At 43.2% G+C, this 19,225-nt stretch overlaps 1 protein-coding gene across 1 annotated transcript in view; it reads right to left on the bottom strand.

Annotated features, from left to right (window-relative positions):
* Window positions 1-2,946: 2,946 nt before the first annotated feature.
* LRRC41 (leucine rich repeat containing 41) overlaps window positions 2,947-19,225 on the bottom strand; it is a 158,485-nt gene continuing 142,206 nt past the window's right edge. The window contains exons 9-11 of the mRNA XM_078671696.1: window positions 14,194-14,269; window positions 3,496-4,924; window positions 2,947-3,450 (exon numbers count right to left, since the gene is read on the bottom strand). Of these exons, the coding sequence (XP_078527822.1) occupies window positions 4,693-4,924; window positions 14,194-14,269 (308 nt within the window). The 3' untranslated portion in view covers window positions 2,947-3,450; window positions 3,496-4,692. The remainder of the gene's footprint in view (window positions 3,451-3,495; window positions 4,925-14,193; window positions 14,270-19,225) is intronic.

The raw sequence follows: 19,225 nt of genomic DNA, 5'->3' as shown, positions 1-19,225 counted from the left end.
AAGATCACCAAACCATACCTGTGACCAATGGCAAATTGACTTCGTCAAAGATGGCTGAAAGTGTAAACATCTAGTCCCTCGTTATAAACCACCCGGCAACGATAACGTATTTGGAAGGGTTATAGCATGCATAACAGACATCATATCCCAACGAAGAGAAACGTTTCAAAAGATTCTTGAGCAGGTACTCCACATGACCTGTACAAGATGACATCTGTTAAGTTGTGAAGATCAGAGCTTGCAGTGGAATGTGCTGTGAATGTCCACACTGTCTTCCAGTTTGGTGTTGCCCCATGTAGCAGAAGTTCAAGCAGCATGAAGTACACACATATTCAAAGAAAATAAATCTTCGAAGGCATGCAATATTTAACATTTGTAGGTGTCTTGAATTTTTTTTTTTAATTGTTCATTCAGCTAAGTGAGGTCACACTGTGGTATAAATGTGCATGCTAGATTCTCAAATGTCTTAGGATAGGGGTAATGCAGTGTTAGCACTGTCCAACATCATGCTTCCACTTTTCCAGCGAAATTGCCTAAATAAATTCGCACAAATAGTCTTTACAATGCTAAATTCCAGATGGATACAACAGGCAGTAGTGGTCATCCAGCTTTTGGTGTACACATATTCGCCCCTAGGCACCTTTGGGTATTAGTGTGCGTTATAAATCATGACTTCATTTCAAAGCCCATCCTGTGTATACATTTAGCAAATGTTGGCAATCCAGGTACTATAACAAATGCTTCCACCTAGTTTAAACGACAATATTTTCTACTTAATAATAATTAAGAACATACACTCTTGAGAGGTCTGCTATCTTTACTCTGCAACACAACCCTTGTTCAGCAGTTCTCCAACAACTGATCATGGAAGACATGCAAAGAGGTCATCAAAAGAAAGGTCTGTCTCTTTGCAGATCTGCTCACATTGAAAAAAGTAATTTAGAATACAAAAATGCATGTGCTATATAGAATAAATACAGTTATTCACTGTAATTTGAAAACCAAGAAACAAAACATTTGTATTGTGCAATTATGAATTCCAAGAAGCTGCACGAGAAGAAAAAGTACATAAGGCAACTGGGATACACAAGCTGCTTAAGGATCTGTGGCGCTGTGCTTTCAAAGTGGATCAGCAGGGTTGCGCCCCAAAAAACCTCATTTGTTAATCTAAATTTTGAAGTAAAAGTAGATGTCCAGAAATATCAACACCCATATCACCCTTACTTCATACAGTATAAGGCTGTGGATGTCTGTATTAAACACTATTAAAAGAAAATATCATACGAAGCAGGAAACAGTACTAATTAACACCTTAGCGGCCACCCTGGGCTAGACTGCCAATGAAATTTTAGTTGACAATGTGTATAAAACGTGTACCATACAGACTTAAAACCTCAATGGCAAATATTTGTGGGCAAGGCTTTGAAATCCAAGAAGTCTGCATTTTAAATGTACAAACTGTGCTAGCGCAGGCTACAGTGCCACTTTGTTCCATGAAAAGAAGAAAATAGAAATGAGTAAAGAGTTTAATGTAAGGAGAGCACTTCCTCTCAGCTGTCCACAAGTGCGGTCATGCGTATTTTACTAGGAAGCCCCATCTGTAATGAATATTTTCTCTTAAAAAAAGAATTAAATTAGTATAAATATGAGTCCCATCTAATGATCAAAATCAATATGAATAAGTTTGACACGAAGAGTTGGCGAGTAAATTCTTCTATATTCCTTCTGCGTGTGCAGTGGAAGACTGAAAGAACCTGATGCTGGACCATTGAACACCGCTCTTGAACGTGAATAAAAGTATCTCAGTAAAGATGGCTTTTTTGGCATATAAACCAGGAGACAAAATCAATTGCTGCTGAGACTTACCAATGAACTTGGTCGCATCACACTGTAAAGGTTTAACACGGTCTTACGAAATGCTAATATTCTGATAGAAGAATCAAGTACGGTCCAGCATACAATCAGTAAAATAGTAGACAGATTCTAAGCCTGATGGCCTGCAAAAGCCACCAATCAAGATTAGATTGTGGGAAGCAAGCAACTGTTTGTTTCAGCATGATTGGAGCAAGGCACTTCCATTTTCAGAGCTGAGGGATGAATCCACAGACACAAGTGACATGGATTCAAATGCTTGGCAGTAAATTTTAACAAGAAGGATCTATCTGAAATCCAATGCGACCATATACTAAGGGACAATTCTGGAAATCTAGGGAAAGAAATAATGTAAGGCAAGAAATAAAGAAATTGAAATACCTGGGCAACAAAAACATCAAAAGCAGTTGCCAGGGTTGCTTTGACCGATACTAAGATACTTTGAAAAAAAGTAATAGTAATAGGTGGGTGAGAAACTCGAAATGAGGGAGGCAGCACAAGGTCATCTAATTGTGCAACCAACAGCTCAAAATGGTGTTAACGGATCAACTACAGTGAGAAGATCCAAATACGTTTGTGTCTGCATTAAAACAACTTGTAGAACTGCTCGGCATTCCTTGTCCTGAAGAGTCCGTTTTCTGTTTGAGACCACCATCACCATAGAACAGCATAGTTCTGTACTGTGTTTTAATTTTACAAAGATTAATTTAATATCCTGCAGAATCTGCCTGTTTAACTTATGAAACAGCATCTTTCTGAAGCATACATCAGATCATTAAAGTCCTTCCACTGGACATGTGTAAATTAAAAGAGCCGATTGGGTACAAGGAACCAGCAAAAAAATAAGCTCTGACTTGCCATTTGTAAATTCACCTGAAGTCAGCTGAGCAAAGCACGGGTCTGGTTCTGTAACCCAATATACAGAATTCCAGTGTTAACAGAAGAATTGAGTGGGCACACATGAAGTCTGAACCATTGCAATTGGTTAGATATTCTGTCACGAATCACTAAAACTCAAGACCCATTGAACGACTACTGAATTTTAAAGAATGCAATAAAACACAGAACCAAATATCTTTCAAACTTTTTATGCCCAAGAAAAGAACTAAATATTGCAAAAGTGAGTTCAGCACTTGTATCCCGCACCTCAAGAGGTAAGAGCCCTATCCCAGCGTCCCTCAGGAACCAAATTACAGGGCAGCTAGACTGTCTCTTCTAGCACCAAAACATAGAACCAAGTAACATCTTTCAAACGTTTTACACCTCAGCAAAGAATCTAATATTGTAAAAGTGCATTTCAGCATTTGTATCTCCAACTAAAGAGGTAACTGAGCTGTTCCAGTGTCCCCGAATAACCAAATTATGGGGTAGCCAGACTGCCTCTTCTGGTGCCAAAAAGTCATAGTTGAATATAAAATGCCAGGATCACTGGTATCTACCTTGCTCTCCATATAACCAAATCAGTGATCACATCTATTGCAAAGTACCTCTTCTGTTCAACTAGAACAGTTTAGGCCTTAACAAATCTCACAATAACCAATTAGTTTGGCACCTCTTGACTATTCTGCATGAGGCGTGCTGTAATACATAAAAGTAAAGGAACTGTTAAGCGAATAATAAAACAATACATATAGACATATAGATCTTTATATGCGTTCTCAATGTAAACGTTTGAGTTTACTTATATTTTAATTGAAATGTTTCCCCTGCTGAACAACTAGGGGAAAATTAGGTAACAATTACTATTAATGCATTAAAAAGAAGCTTTTCTTCATAAGACAATTCCCTTTCTCTTAGAAAATTAAATTCAAAAGCGCCCAAAGTATATCTTAAAATTAGCATTTGTTTTGTAAGGCAAGAACTTGTTTTTATATGCCCTCAATGTCCTGTCAGTCAGGTAGTTGGTTTACCTTAAAGTGACCCATTTCTACCTTTTGGGTAAAAATGCCCTTTCTGGAGAGCTGCATAGTTTTACAATAGTAATGTTGCCACAAGTTATTGCTGCCTTAAATAGGATATTTGTTGTCAAAGTTCAGATTTTGTTCTCAAAATTCTCAGACCGCTGCATTAGTTTAAAACCACTTGCACTGGAGCCCCACTGACTTTGTAAAAATGCCCTAAAACTAAACCCAATTCTTTCCTACTCTTCCAGCAGCTTCATATGATCATAGTAAGCATGGTGATTAATTTCACCTAGCTAGAGAAAGAGGAGGAGCTATATACTGACGGCGTCGTTTGTAATGCAAACTGTCTCTAAAACAAGTCAATACAGTAGACCACCCATAATTTTATTATTTACATTTTGTAGCATAAATATTTTTCTTTTGCAGCACAAATTATTAGGATTCTAGCTCTTGTGCCCACTCAATTCTATGTAATGCACTTTACATTGACTAGGCGGTAAAGTATAAGAAAGGCCATCACCAAAAAATTAACAGTTTCAAAAGAACATGTAATCAAAGCAAATAAGTGGCAAAGGCACAAGGACCTCACTAGGGTTTTACGCCCATTGTATGTTAAGTGTCCCCACTCACACCCTAGAAAGAGTTTACAACCTAGGTTTTACTGCAGTTAAAGGGCATGACCAGTCTGTACACATCATGTGGAAGCAGGATTAAAAAACAAAACAATCAATTAAAGTGTCTTAGCTCCACTGTATGGCTTGCAATCAAATCAAATGCCTTCTTTCCACATTGAGGCAGGCTGCCTTTCTCAGTCCAATTGTTCTGCTCCAAGTAGGGCTTCTCCCCCGCCACGTGGGTATGCCATATTCTTTCCTCTCAGGTACATTAGTAGCACTTCGGAGAACGAAAGTCCAAATCACATGGCGCTGACATGGTCAGAGAAGGCATGGGAAGAGTCCCACTTGTCACTGATCACGGAGCACATGCCATTGAGGAGGCGCAGCGCCTCTTGGGCTGTCATGGGATCCCGATCCAGCAGGTTCTGAGAGAGGGAAAGCAGCATTAGCTTGAGCCGGACTCCCCTTTGCTGACTATCCTCCAGCTTCTTGGCAAACTTGAGCAGTCCATCTGACTTGATGCAGTTTGAACTGGAAAGCACAGAAATAAGACATATGGTATTCAACAGAACTTGAGCACAGGCATCAAAATGCAGATTCAGAAAACAAGGAAATAAAGTTTGTTTTACAACATCCTCCTATAGGATACCCTGTTTTGACTAATGTCATTCTTTCAGAGGGACAGGCAAAGAGGCATTAACAATCACAAAAATTAGAATGCATAAATTGTGCAATATTCTGTGCTGAAATACTAGAAAATGCTCAAATGACAATTTCAACAGTGACTTTAGCTTCTAGGAGCACGAAGGCCCACCTTGGAGAACAGAAAGCCTAAAATGTTAACAAAGTATTTGAACAATCCAAAGATAAAATCTTTGCCAGTACTGTACCGAACATCACATGACGAAGTTATCAAGAATTTCGTATTTTTTTTACATCTAAAATATGAAATTTGTAGAAGCTTATTTACAGATTACCTTTCATTTTACAGCAGCATTCTTAAAAATGCATAATAAAAAAAGAAGCAAATGAACCCCAAATGCTTAAAAATATATGTTAATGGGTAAAACATGCTCAATAATCGGAGATAGTGCTAATGAGCTCCGAGGTATGCTCAAATCAAAATGTAATGTTGGACTGCAGCAAAAAGATTCGCAAACCAGAATACATGATCTTGGTTGCCAACAAGTTCTTCTGGGTGTTGAAGGGAGTATTTTAATGTACTCTGCTTCACAAAGCCTAGATTCCTTGATCTTGCAAGCCATGAAATGACAAGCTGTTGCCTGCATCCAGGGAGGCGTTTCTTTTAGTGAAGGATTTAGTGGAAACAATACAAGGAATATGCTACTTACCAGTATGCATCTGTTCTTGGCATAGAGGGCTGCAGAGTGGTACATTTATGAATAGATCGCCATCTGGTGTTGGGCTCGGATGATTGCACTTTGTTTTTCTTCTGGAGAAGTCTTTGTCGTCATAGGTGACTCCTCCTCTCGGTGTTAGTGCGCATGGGCATCGGCTCCATCCTTAGATTGTTTTGCCATAGTAGGGTTAGATGGAGTAGTGTAGTGTAGTACATAAAGATATGCCCATGTAAATGTATCTAAATAAGATAATGTTGGGACAGACACAGGTTTCCGGGGAGGCAGGGAGGGCATGTACCACTCTGCAGCCCTCTATGCCAAGAACAGATGCATACTGGTAAGTAGCATATTCCGTTCGAGGCATATGGGCTGCAGATGGTACATTTATGAATAGATTGTACAGCAGTTACCTCCCTAGCGGTGGTCACCAGTGTCTGTCGCAACTGTCTGAAATAGAGTTTTTAATACAGCTTGGCCCACTCTGGCTTGTTGTGCAGCCTGTACATCAACACAGTAGTGCTTTGTGAATGTATGTGGTGTAGACCAAGTTGCTGCTCTACATATGTCATCTAGGGGAATGTTCCCTAAGAATGCCATAGATGCTCCTAGTTTTCTTGTGGAATGAGCTCTAGGAGGAACAGTTAATGTTCTCTTTGCTTTAATGTAACATATTTGTATACATCTTACAATCCATCTTGCGATGCCTGCTTTAGAGATAGGATTGCCCTTATGTGTTGGGGAAAATGCTACAAATAGTTGTTTAGTTTTCCTGAAGTCTTGTGTTCTTTCTATGTAGTACAAAATGGCTCTTTTAACATCTAGTGTATGTAGAGCCCTTTCTGCCACCGTCTGTGGCTTTGGAAAGAAGACTGGTAATTCCACTGGCTGATTGATGTGGAATGCTGAAATTACTTTAGGCAAGAACTTTGGGTTTGTTCTAAGAACCACTTTATTCTGGTGTATCTGTAGGAATGGTTCTTGTATTGTTAATGCCTGTAACTCGCTTACTCTTCTGAGTGAGGTAATGGCTATAAGGAATGCCACCTTCCATGTAAGGAATTGTATTTCGCACCTATGCATAGGTTCGAAGGGTGGCCCCATTAGTCTGGTGAGTACTACGTTGAGGTTCCAGACTGGGGAAGGTGGTAATCTTGGTGGAATGACTCTTTTAAGACCTTCCATGAATGCTTTTATCGCTGGTACTCTGAACAGTGATATGCGCTGCCTGTTTTGTAGGTATGCTGCTATAGCTGCTAGATGTACTCTGATAGATGTGTACGCTAGATTACATTGCTGTAAGTGTAACAAGTAGCAAATAATCTCCCTTGTTGATACGTCTAGAGGGTTGATATTGTTATTAGTACAGTGTATAGCAAACCTCTTCCACTTAGCTGCATAGCATGCTCTGGTGGTTGGACGTCTCGCTTGTTTAATTATTTCCATGCAATTTGGGGGGAGATCTAAGTACCCAAATTCTAGGATTTCAGGAGCCAGATCGCTAAGTTCAATTGAGTTGGATCTGGGTGCATTATTTCTCCATGGTTCTGTGTAAGGTGCATGGGTAGAATTCGTAGCTTTTGATGTGGCACTTGTGAGAGTTGCAGGAGCGTGGTGAACCACGGCTGTCTTGCCCACGTGGGTGCTACTAGTATCATGGTCATTGAATGTTGTTGCAGTTTCCTGACCACTAATGGGATTAGTGGGAGAGGGGGAAAAGCGTATGCAAATTTGTTGGACCAATTTATCCATAACGCATTGCCCTGCGACAGGTGATGTGGGTACCTGGACGCGAAGCTTTGGCATTTTGCGTTCTGATGAGTGGCAAATAGGTCTATCTCTGGTTGTCCCCATCTTTGGAAGAATGGCTGCAGTATTTGTTGGTGCAGTTCCCATTCGTGTATTTGTTCCGACTGTCTGCTTAAGATGTCTGCTATCTGGTTTTGAACTCCTGGTAGGTGTTCGGCTAACAGATAGATGTTTTGAGGAATGCCCATCTCCAAATTTCCTGTGCTAGTCTGGATAATTGGAGAGAGTGCGTCCCCCCCTGTTTTTGAATATAATACATTGCTGTCATGTTGTCTGTTCTGATCAGGACTGCTTTGTGGATAACATGTATCTGAAAGGCTTTCAATGCTAGAAACACTGCCAGTAGTTCTAGATAGTTGATGTGCAGTGTTCTTTCCTGCACACTCCACCTTCCTTGTACTGTGTATTTGTCCATATGTGCTCCCCATCCGGTGAGCGATGCGTCTGCTGTTATTGTCACCTGTGGAATTGGCTCTAGGAACGACCGCCCCTTGGTAATGTTTGTTCTGTTCCACCACTTCAGAGAGCGGTGTGTGCGGTCGTCTACCAACACCAGATCCGTAATCTGTCCTTGAGCCTGATTCCACTGTGTCGCTAAGCATTCTTGTAGCGGACGCATTTGTAGTTTTGCATATGGTATTAGCAGTATGCAGGATGACATCATGCCTAATAGCTGCATGAACACTCTTGCTGTTAGTGAGTGTTGTGGCTGAAATCTTTGAATGATTGTAAGCATTGCTTGGACTCTGATTGGGTTGGGGTACACTTTGGCTTTTTCTGTGTCTATGGTAGCCCCCAGATATTGTTGAACTTTGTTTGGTTGTAGGTGTGACTTTGTGTAGTTCACCGTGAACCCTAGCTGGTGTAGTAGCTGAATTGTCTTTTGTGTGTGTTGCAGACACTCCTCTTGCGACCTGGCTTTTATTAGCCAGTCGTCCAAGTATGGGAAGACATGAATTTGTTGTCTTCTTAGGTGAGCTGCTACCACTGCCAGGCATTTTGTGAACACCCTTGGTGCCGTCGTGACACCAAATGGGAGGACTTTGAACTGATAATGTTGTCCTTCTACCACAAACCTGAGGTATTTCCTGTGGGCTTTGTGAATAGGGATATGAAAGTAAGCGTCTTTTAGATCCAGTGTAGAAAGAAAGTCCCCTTTCTTCAGTAAAGGAAGTACTTGTTGGAGCGTGACCATGTGGAAATGTTCCGAATTTATGTATGCGTTGAGAGGTCTTAGGTCCAGTATTGGCCTTAGAGACCCGTCCTTTTTGGGGATTAGGAAGTATAGGGAGTATACTCCTGTTCCCTGTTGGTGCTGTGGAACCTTCTCTATGGCATGCTTTTCTAGCAGTGATATTACTTCCTGTTTTAACAGTGTCAGGTGATCTTGTTTCATTGGACGCTGTTTGGGGGGGATGTTTGGTGGGGTAGCTGTGAGTTCTAGGCAATAACCATGTTGGATAATTTGTCTTACCCACTTGTCTGATGTGATGTTTTCCCAGACAGGTAGGAACTGTGATAGGCGTCCCCCTACCGGTGTTATATGGTCTGGGGGAAGCTCTATGAAGTCACTGTTTTGGGGTTGGAGAGTTGCGGTTGTTGTTGTTTCCGCGACCTCTACCCTTGTTGTTGTTACCCCTGTATCCACCTCTAGAATTACCTCTGGGTGATGTAGGTGTAAAAGAGGTTTGCTGTTGGTTTGTACCTGTACTTTTGGATCCATCCTCTATAGGTGGATCTACGAAAGGAACCTCTTTGTGTCGGCTGTTGCAATGCTCCCATTGATTTAGCCGTTTCTGTATCCTTTTTCATTTTTTCTAGGGCCTCATCTGTCCCTGTGCCAAAAAGTGTTTTCCCATCAAAAGGTTGGTTAAGTAACGAGGTTTGTACCTCTTGTTTGAATCCTGACACTCTGAGCCATGCATGTCTCCTTAACATGATGCTTGTATTTGTCGACCTTGCCGCAGTTTCTGCCGCGTCTAGGGCGCACTTTATTGAAGTGTTAGTAATTAACTTCCCTTCTTGTATAAGTTGATCAGCTCTCTTTTGATGTTCTTTAGGGAGATGTTTGATGAGTGTTTCTAACTCATCATAATGCGCTCTGTCATACCTTGCAAGTAGTGCTTGCGTATTAGCTATGCGCCAACTGTTTGCCGCTTGAGATGCTACTCTCTTGCCAGAGGCATCTATTAGTTTAGACTCTTTGTCAGGAGGTGGCGCTTCTCCTGTAGATAAAGAGTTTGCTCTCTTGCGAGCGTTTGTGACCACTAGTGAGTCTAGAGGAATTTGTCCCTTAATGTATATTGGGTCTTTTGGAGCTGCCCTATATTTTTTATCAATTCTTGGGTTCAATACCCTAGCCCTCACTGGGTCTTTGAATATCTCTGATGTATGACTGAGAAGGCCTTTTAGCATTGGTAGTGTTCCTGATGTTTTTTGTGCAGTAGGTAGTGTCTCTAATAAGAAGTCCTGTACTAGAGGTTCTGTATGTAGGTCTACCTTATGAAATGTTGCTGCTCTAGTAATGAGTTGTGCAAACCCAGTATTGTCATCAGGAGGTGAAGGTTTTGAGGGATATGACTCAAGGTCGGTATCATTACCTGATCCCACATTATACTCCTCCCATGGGTCTGCCTCCTCTGGGATTATGTCCTCATCATCCCCAGGGTGTCCTGCCTCCCCTGTGTCACTCTCTCCATCTGTTGTAGGTGTAGATGGACGTGTGGGAGGAATATCTGGCCTATTGTGAGGAAGAGGCGAAGATGGTGTGTGAGGTTTGGGAGAAGGGGGAGGAGTTGTATTCGTCCCCATTGTTCTCTTCTTTGGATGAGCCTTGTCGTCCAAATGTTCATGTTTCCTCTTTTTAGGTAGTTCTGTGACTACCTTGCCAGTCTTTGGGTCAATAAACAAAGTCTTTTGTTTAGGATCCGTTCCGTGTTCCTGTGTCGGTACCGCAGTTTTCGGTTCCGAAAGGTGTTTTTTCTTTGAAATGTCCATTTGTATTTTCGGTGCCGAAGTTTTGTTCGGATCCGACTTCTTCGGTATCGAAGATGTCCCCGGTGTCGAGGGTGTTTTCGGCGCCGAAGCGTGCTTCGGTGTCGACATGGACTGCTTCGACTTCGAGCTTTCCTTGACCTGGTGCTTCGGTGTCGATGTGGTCGGTTTATCGGAACCGGAACCACTATGATGGGGGACCGAGTGTTTCGGTTTCGGTTTCGTTGCCGGGCTCGAAGGCGGGGCGTTGGAAACTTTTTTCGGTTGTCTGACCGGGCTCGAGGGCGGGGTCGACACCGTGCGGGGTCTGTTTTTCGGTAAAGGGACGTCGTCACTCACGGTTTGTTGGACGTCGATTTCCTCGACGTCGGACTCGTCCGCTTCTGACCCCGCCTCGTCGGCCTCTTCTTCCTCCTCTTCTGGGTGCTGGTCCTCGAACAGCTCCGGGATTGCTTGTGACTGCATTCTCGATACCTCGTGTCTTCGGGCTCGACGGTTTCTAATCGTCGACTTTGACGAGAACGCTGCACAGGCCTCACAGTCCCTGGATTCGTGTTCAGGGGACAAGCAGAGGTTGCACACTTCGTGTAGGTCCTTGTGTGGGAACTTAGCACCACACGTTGGACATTTTTTGAATGGAGTCCTTTCCATGGACCCCGGGCTGGACTACGTCGAGTTTCTCGTAGTCGTCGTCCTTCGAATCGCGTCGGTATGGAGTGAAGTCGCGTTCGATAACGATACCGTCGATTTGGAAAGGAATACGCGCCGGTTATAACCTTCTTTGTTGAAGTCGGTCCGGAGCGCTTCGATCCTCATCCGAACCCGATGGCGGAAAAAAACAATCTAAGGATGGAGCCGATGCCCATGCGCACTAATGCGCACTAACACCGAGAGGAGGAGTCACCTATGACGACAAAGACTTCTCCAGAAGAAAAACAAAGTGCAATCATCCGAGCCCAACACCAGATGGCGATCTATTCATAAATGTACCATCTGCAGCCCATATGCCTCGAACATTCTTTTCAGGCGCAGTCCGAGTTTAAGACTGGTTTTAGTGAACCCTCTTCTGCAATATTCATTGTGCAAATGGTTGAAGACTGGGTATTGTGGTCTAGGTCCGATGTTCCCGCTCTCTGAGCCACGAAGCTGTAACTTTTGCCTGTACTATCTTACCAAAATATTCAGAAATTCTGCTTCCATTCTTTATCACAAAATAAATGCAATATCGCATTTAAGGTGGTTTCTGCCTTATCTGTTGTATACCCTATATTGGTCTATGTGCAAACAGGCGTTGACTTCCTGAAGGGTTTGGCTGCCTAAATGAACTTCACTTTGCTTTTTTTTTTAAGTGCCACCACAGTCATAATTTTAGATTTATACATACGTTCCTTATATTACAATGGAACACCTTTGAATCTCTACATTACAAAGCCATAGTTTTCTAAGATGTCATCCAATTATATTTATCGTAATTGCCATTCAGATAAGTGATTTTATTTAATTTATTGTTCAATCTGTTGTGATGTCAGCAAACATGACTTTAGCCATTTGTAGACACAAGCAACATCGTTGTAGAGCTTTCTCAAGGCTGGAAAGGAAAGTAATAATACATTGTCTCCATATGAAATTACTACAATATCCATATGAATTCACAACGTGTGCTTATCACCTTAGTGCAGTGCAGTGTAACTTCTTAATGATCTTTCCTTGAAATGGAACAATTCAAGTGCATTTACGTAACCAATACTCTTCCTCATTTTGCATCAGATATATATGTTTTATCCATAAATAGCCCGTCTTTTTGGTTGAAGGGCCTGCTGCATTCCAGAAGAAAATGGTAGTCTTTCTCTACAAATGGCAGGTTTACACCTTGAAGTCGAGCAGAAGATCTTTTGGTCTTTATGCCACCTGTCAGTGTAGCGTGTTCTTCTAGGACGGTACTCATTCTTAGATCTCTAGAAGGAAGTTATAACTACCATATTTATTGGCGAGTATTTACCTCTTCATGTAGTACCTGGGTGGCAATGGAACAATTTGTGAGTCCATAATCTGTGTGCAGATATTGTGGGAGGCTGGCAGCTTTCTTCTGGGTCGTCCCTTACCTGCCAGACTATGTGCTCTGTAGTTTGTGCCCTCTGCTGATCTACCCCTGAAAAGTGGGGCATATGGAAACTTGTTGTATTGGCTAAGGACTCTCTCCCTTTGGATTGGTTGTATGCCGCAAGAATTGTCATCATGGAAAACCACCCATCAACGGACGGTTTTCACAAATATGTGCACAGACTGGAACTCAGTGTGACCCGACCACCACTTCTTCCAACATCAATTATTCCTCAATCTACAATCTTTGCACCGGTTTCAAGTCACGAATCATAGTCGCAAAGTAACTTATTGTCTCAGGCAGCCATTTATTTAATGTGTTTTACACATCTTCTTGGATCCCAAACTTCTTGTTCTGGGGCATAAGTGATTGCAAAGTTTCTAATCTTTTATTATTTGACTTTGAAGAGTCTTGAAGCCAATCACAGATTCTGTTTGTGGTCTTACTATCTCCGCAGAACGCATGTTCCGCCATTTTACTAATGAAGTACATCTATCATTGCACATTTGTTGAACTAGGCCATACGCCTTTTATGTATCTTTCTACTCTTTGCTCCTGTTGCAGTAGGTCCAGAACCTCCTGATGCACACTATGTAATTCTTGCTGCTTCTGTTGCTGACAGTCACTCCCTGTAGAGATCCTTACACTACTTATCTTTCCATTTTTTTCACTGCCCTAATTTTAAACCTTAAAGAATTGCACAATATCAATGCACAACCGCACCTGCAACGAACACTGTGCTTGAACTAGACCAGGGACTGATATTGGAGTACATAGAGAAATGGAATCTGACATGAAAGCTTTTATTCCACTATCTACGCAGTAGGTGAAATCTGAGATGTGTAACGTGATTTGCATCATGTCTTATGGGAATTCTTCAGTCAGGTTTGTCGTCCTGTCGACCAGGGGTCTGGTGCCTGAGGATTTACCGGTCCCATCTTCTAGGAAATGGGGACCTCTATTGGCTGGTCCCAATTCTTCCTAAGCCCGATGTGTCTTTTCTCAAACTCAAATCTGCAATTGTTCGCCACACTAGCCCAGTAAGTGTTTGCCAAGAGCTTTACTTTCTCAATCAATTTCCTTTCATGGCGTTTGCTTAATGTCTATGCCTCCACACTGTTCATTTGCAGTTCCATTCATTTTCTGCTTCCACGCCCACCTCACTCCTGACTTGCCTCCATCTGGACCTTTTTCTCCACCTCCACCCTTCCCCTCCCTCCTATTCACTTTGTTCTTCCCAGGAAGGTGTGTCTTGTTCCTTGCTTTTTTGCCTCCAACTGCTGTGCTCCTTCTCTACCAATGCTTTTTAAACCATCTATGTGAAGCAAACAAAGTAGTCCTGCTGCAGCAGGTTTGTATTGACTGCAGGAATGTTCACATTTCAAATTAGACGGAAGAGCTCCTTTTGAAACATTAGAAGGCGAAAAAATGGTTGCTCATCGATAACTAAAAGGGAATTTATTTGAATCAATTAATTTTTAAAGAAATGTCTAAAAATAATCACACACAGAAAGGCAATATAAAACACATCTGATTACCTAACATCCAGGCAATGAACCCGCGACAAGGAATCATCTGCAAAAATGTCTGCTAGCAAGATTAGTCCATCATTCCCTGAAAATGAAAGATTTGAGTAAATCACAGAGCAGGAAAAGCAAACAAGAAGCAGTGCAACAATCAAAACAAAGGGCTCTAGAAATACATAAACAAATATGATCTTGTTTACTTTTTAGCCCACAATAGTGACACGCAAGATTTCATGTCACTGTGAGTTGCACAGCCTTTTGCACATTTGCAAAATATTTACACGTACTCAACAATTTTGTCAAAGTTCATCCAAATTTTATTTGCATAGTTCATCCAGTTTTATCCGTTACGTCAAGGAAATGGAAAGCAATTTTTTCAAGCATTGTAAATGCCACTGGAATTTCCCATCCGGGCCTATACCCAGGCACGTAATCTGTCTCCATTCCTCCTGCATATTTTCACCCAATGCATTTCGGTCTCACTTATGACCTTCCTCAGGGGTATCTATAAATATTAGAAGTACACGTCAGCCCCGTACACATCATAATCAAAATTAATTTCAAATGCAAACTTTGTGTTGCTCTATGTGGCATCCTGATATAAAACCAGCCTTTGTGAAAAAACATGCCCATCCGTATACATATATCCCCCTGCAATCCCTTCCTTTCAAGGTTACTAGTGTGAGATTAAACCCTGGGTCGCTAAAATTGCTGAAGCTCACGCTAACAAAATTCTTTCTGTACATCTGAGTAACTCTGGCGCATTAGATCGCACCCAGAACGGGTTCCGCCCGGGCCATAGCACCGAGACCGCACTAATAGCAGTATGTGAACATCTACGTACCATCCTGGATGAGGGCAAGACTGCGGCGCTTATCCTGCTCGACCTCAGCGTGGCATTCGATACTGTCTCCCATAAGATTCTCTTGCATCACTTGGAGGAGGTGGGAGTGATAGGGCCGGCCCTGGAGTGGTTCCGTTCCTTTCTTTCTGACCGAGCATTCCAGGTCATGGCCCCCCCTTCCTCTCCCATGGCCCCCCCTTCCTCTCCCATGCCCATACCATCAAGCAGGGGGTTCCTCAGGGCTCGGCTCTTAGCCCGGTCCTGTTCAACCTCTACGTTCAACCTCTGGCGGCGGTAGCAAAAGACCATGGTTTGTCCATGATTTCGTACGCTGACGATACTCAGCTGGTGGTGGCCCTTTCCGAAGATGACACTCGGGCTGCCGCTCAGTTCCAGGCTGGTCATGCAGCGGTCGCGCAGTGGATGACCACGAACTGCTTGCAACTCAATGCCAACAAATCAGAGGTACTATTGATAGGGAAAGATAAGGGACTGTGGAGTGAACACTGGTGGCCTAACTCCATGGGTGGTGCCCCCACTCCTAAATCGGCAGTGAAAAACCTGGGGATCTGGTTTGATGCCAAGCTGGATTTTCAAGAACATACCAAGAAGATCGTTGGTTCTTGCTTCGGTCTTCTCCGAGGTCTTCGTCCCATACTCGGTTTCTTTGACCCTCCCACTCGCCAGCTGATAGTCCAAGCTACTATCCTCTCCAGGCTAGATTATGCCAATTCACTTCTACTGGGAGCCAATAAGGCGGAAGTCACGCGCCTCTCAAGAGTGCAGAACGCAGCTGCTCGTGTTCTCTTGCTACTCCCTAGAACGGGCTCTGTGACAGGTGCGTTGCGGCGGCTGCACTGGCTGCCTGTGCCTCGGAGGATACAGTTCAAAGCCCTATGTTTATCCTTCAAAATTGTAAAAAAATCTTCCCCTGAGATTCTGTCCAACTTACTTATCCCCTATGTACCTTCGCGCCAGCTACGCTCGGCCGAGCACTGCCTTGTCACGGTGCCCCGGGTGAAACGACTTAGAGCTGGCGGTCGGTCCTTTCGTTACCTTGCTGCCAAATTATGGAACTCTCTTCCTGTGCAGATCCGCCGCTTAGATTGTCTTCTGGCTTTTCGTAAAGCTATTAAAACTTTTCTATTTCCCAGGGTCTAGTCTCTCCTCTTAGGGCCTAGCTTCTACACTCTGTTGGCTTGACTTGAAGCGCCGGGACGCCCCTTTGCTGAGGCATCTGTTGCGCTATATAAAATTTCCAAATGAAATGAAATGAAATGAAAACTCCTCCGTGTTCCAAGCAAAATCCCCCTTATTTCAATCCCCACACGCTATAGTTTTCAACCTCCAAATTATACCGGCCATCTCACTCATGCCCCAACTCCCTGTTTATGCTTTTCTTAATAAAGTTGTTAATACGGCCTGTCCAATAACGAAGTTCAAATCCTGTCAGAAACCCCGTACACCCACAAGTACATATTTGAACCTGCCACCCCCTTTCCATACGCAGTTCTATCCCCCTCTTTCTAATCTTACATACTCCCTTTTAGTTTATTTTCGAAAACTTACCACCACCTCAAACACCCTCCTTCGAGATCTAATATCTCTCTCTTGTTTACTTTTTACCATATTCAGTACAAATAAAACTATCAGCTTGATAAGCCATTTGTGCATTTAAAAATAAATGTACCTTAATAGTGTGCAGAGTAATTAATCCAGATTCGCATTTACATGTGTATACTTGACAAGAGGCATTTACATTTGAAACAAATTAGTTTTGTCATGTTGTTGCAAAGTCATCCTGTGCCCTGAGCACCCCCCAACTTTTTGCTGACTGTTACTGGTGGTAACTGATTTTGACTGACCCTGGGCTCTGCCTAACCAGGCCCAGGGCCAGTGCTATGCTGAAAGAGACATTAGAATACAGTTAAAACACCTACATACACCAGGGTACACAATAATGTGGTACCCATGTGATTGGCATGACCTCCCCTATAGGCCCCTAGTATATAATAGGGTAGGGGGATTGAAACGACCTAGAAGTCCCCAGCACCCTGGGCCATGGCAGTTTAGAGGCCAGCAGCCTTTTTCGGCACTTGCATGTGTGCACTGCTGAAGCCTGAGGTCAGTTTAAAAACAGCCCTGGGTGCCAGGACTGCTTTTAAAAAGTGAAGTGTGCCCAAACTCGACTTTGGTGTTTGGGGCACTTACTTAAAAATGGATAACCTCCAATGTTTTTACATATTAGGGACACCCCTCCCCCCTCCTCCCCTGAGTCTCCCCTAAAAGTAAAGTAAAGTCCACATTTGTAAAGCGCACAATCACCCGTAAGGGTCTCTAGGTGCTGGGGGCCGTCGGGAAGATTAAGCGAGCTATTGCCCAGAGTCACATGGTGCTGGGCTAACCTGCCGCCAGAGCCGGGGATCGAACCGTGGTCCCCAGATTCCAGCGTCAGTCGCCCTGGCCGTCGCGCCACACCTCTCCCTAGGTATCCCAGGGGTGGAGGGTCAGGTATTTATAAGGTACACCCTTATAAAATGAGATTTTATATGCCTGGATAAAGTGAAATTTCACATTTCACTCCCCACATTATGGTAAAGTGCTGCTCAAATTCGACTTTGATGCTAGGAGGGAGAATCTGCAATATTTCTACAGATTCAGAATCCCTAAAGTCTGGTAGGAAGTTATTGATTATTAACTCTTGATATGAGAGGGATAGAAATGCCATTCAAAGACTTCCCAGGATGGTATTAATGAATCCAACAATATATTGTTTAATTTCTCCAAAAGTGTTCATACAAGAAGTTATAAGAGTTTCTTGTTTGCAAGTCCAAATTCAGCCTTCCAGTGGTCTGCCCTGATTGGTCAGAGTTAAGTGGATTAGCCAGGCTGCTTTGAAGAGGTTATAAAGAGCACCTGGGGTTAACCAGTTCTGCTGGCAGGGCACTGTGCTGTGCTGTTCCATAGGAATGCCAGGCATGGGGGAGGAGTCGTAAACTATGCTCTTCAAAGGGGAGAGTAGAGACCATTGTCATTTTCAGCTGAGAACTTCCCACCTTAGGCAGATGGTAGGATTAAGGAAGGTATGAGCAAATGCAGGGGGGAAGAGTCTAAGTAAATTAGCCATCCTAGGGGTGTGTTTAGCGAGCTCTTACCTCCTTGCTGGAAAATCAGCCATTATGGATTTGGAAGATTTGATGCACTCTGGGACAAAACAATGCCACACTCTACATGATGTGGTCAAATATAGGAGGAGTTACCCTGCTCCCATTGGTCAGAAGTGACCTCCTGCTTAACCCAGAGAACTTGGAATAAGTATCTGAGAGGGGCAGAGCCCTCCAAATCTGCAGCTTGAAACTTACTGAAGCAAGAAGTGCCCTGTTGAGAAGTTTTTCTGTGCAAAGATTTTCTAAGGCCTGACCTCTGAAGACTACACCACCTGAAACTACAGCCCTCTGGATTATCTTGCTGAAAAGAACTAAAGAGTGGACTCCCTGGAAGATACCGTTAAAAGAGCTCATCTGGAACATCCCCAACTAAATTTACACCTTGCAGAACCATCAGTGGATTTGTAAGGGTTTTGTACCAGTGGATTGTGGGAACTGAAGTCCTCAACTTTCAAGGACCATCTTGGAGCTTCCAGACTCTTGGAGTGAGTTTGAAACACTTTGGGACCCCTTGAGGAACTTTAAGAAGTTCAAGAAGTTTGGAGAACTTTGGACCAACTTTGAAAAAAAAAAGCTCCATAGAGGGACCGTCTCAACCTGGCCAGCCACGCCGCCTGCCTTCAACTGCGAGCCGGCCAAGCAAACCAGGTTCATCCCGCTAAAAGCTCCATCGCTCAAACTTCAGAGATTGACCGGGACTAGAGAAAATTTGAAGCTGGCGAACCCTCCCCGGATCCGGCTACATGAGGAGCATCGAGAGACCCCGCGATAAAAATCTCCGGAAAAGTTTCTAAGTCTGCTCGTAGAATAGGTGACCGGGAAAAACAGCGAGAGCCTGGATTCCTTGGTTGCCCCGCTGAAGAGATCTTGAGAAATTTCTCCAGGGAAGTTGACCGAGACCTCGTCACAAGTCAAGTCGGTGAACCCTCACCGAATTCGGACTGACTAGGAGCTTTGAGGGGCCTCGAGGAGAAAAGCTCCAGAAAAGTTTCTAAGTGTGAAGGTAGAAATTGAGACCGCTCAGGGCTCCATT

This window comes from Lissotriton helveticus, chromosome 1_2 (genome assembly GCF_964261635.1).
Source record: "Lissotriton helveticus chromosome 1_2, aLisHel1.1, whole genome shotgun sequence".
In the NCBI taxonomy this organism is placed as follows: Eukaryota; Metazoa; Chordata; class Amphibia; order Caudata; family Salamandridae; genus Lissotriton; species Lissotriton helveticus.
Note: the sequence above shows the minus strand (reverse complement) of the source record. Positions and strands in the feature narration are given on the sequence as shown.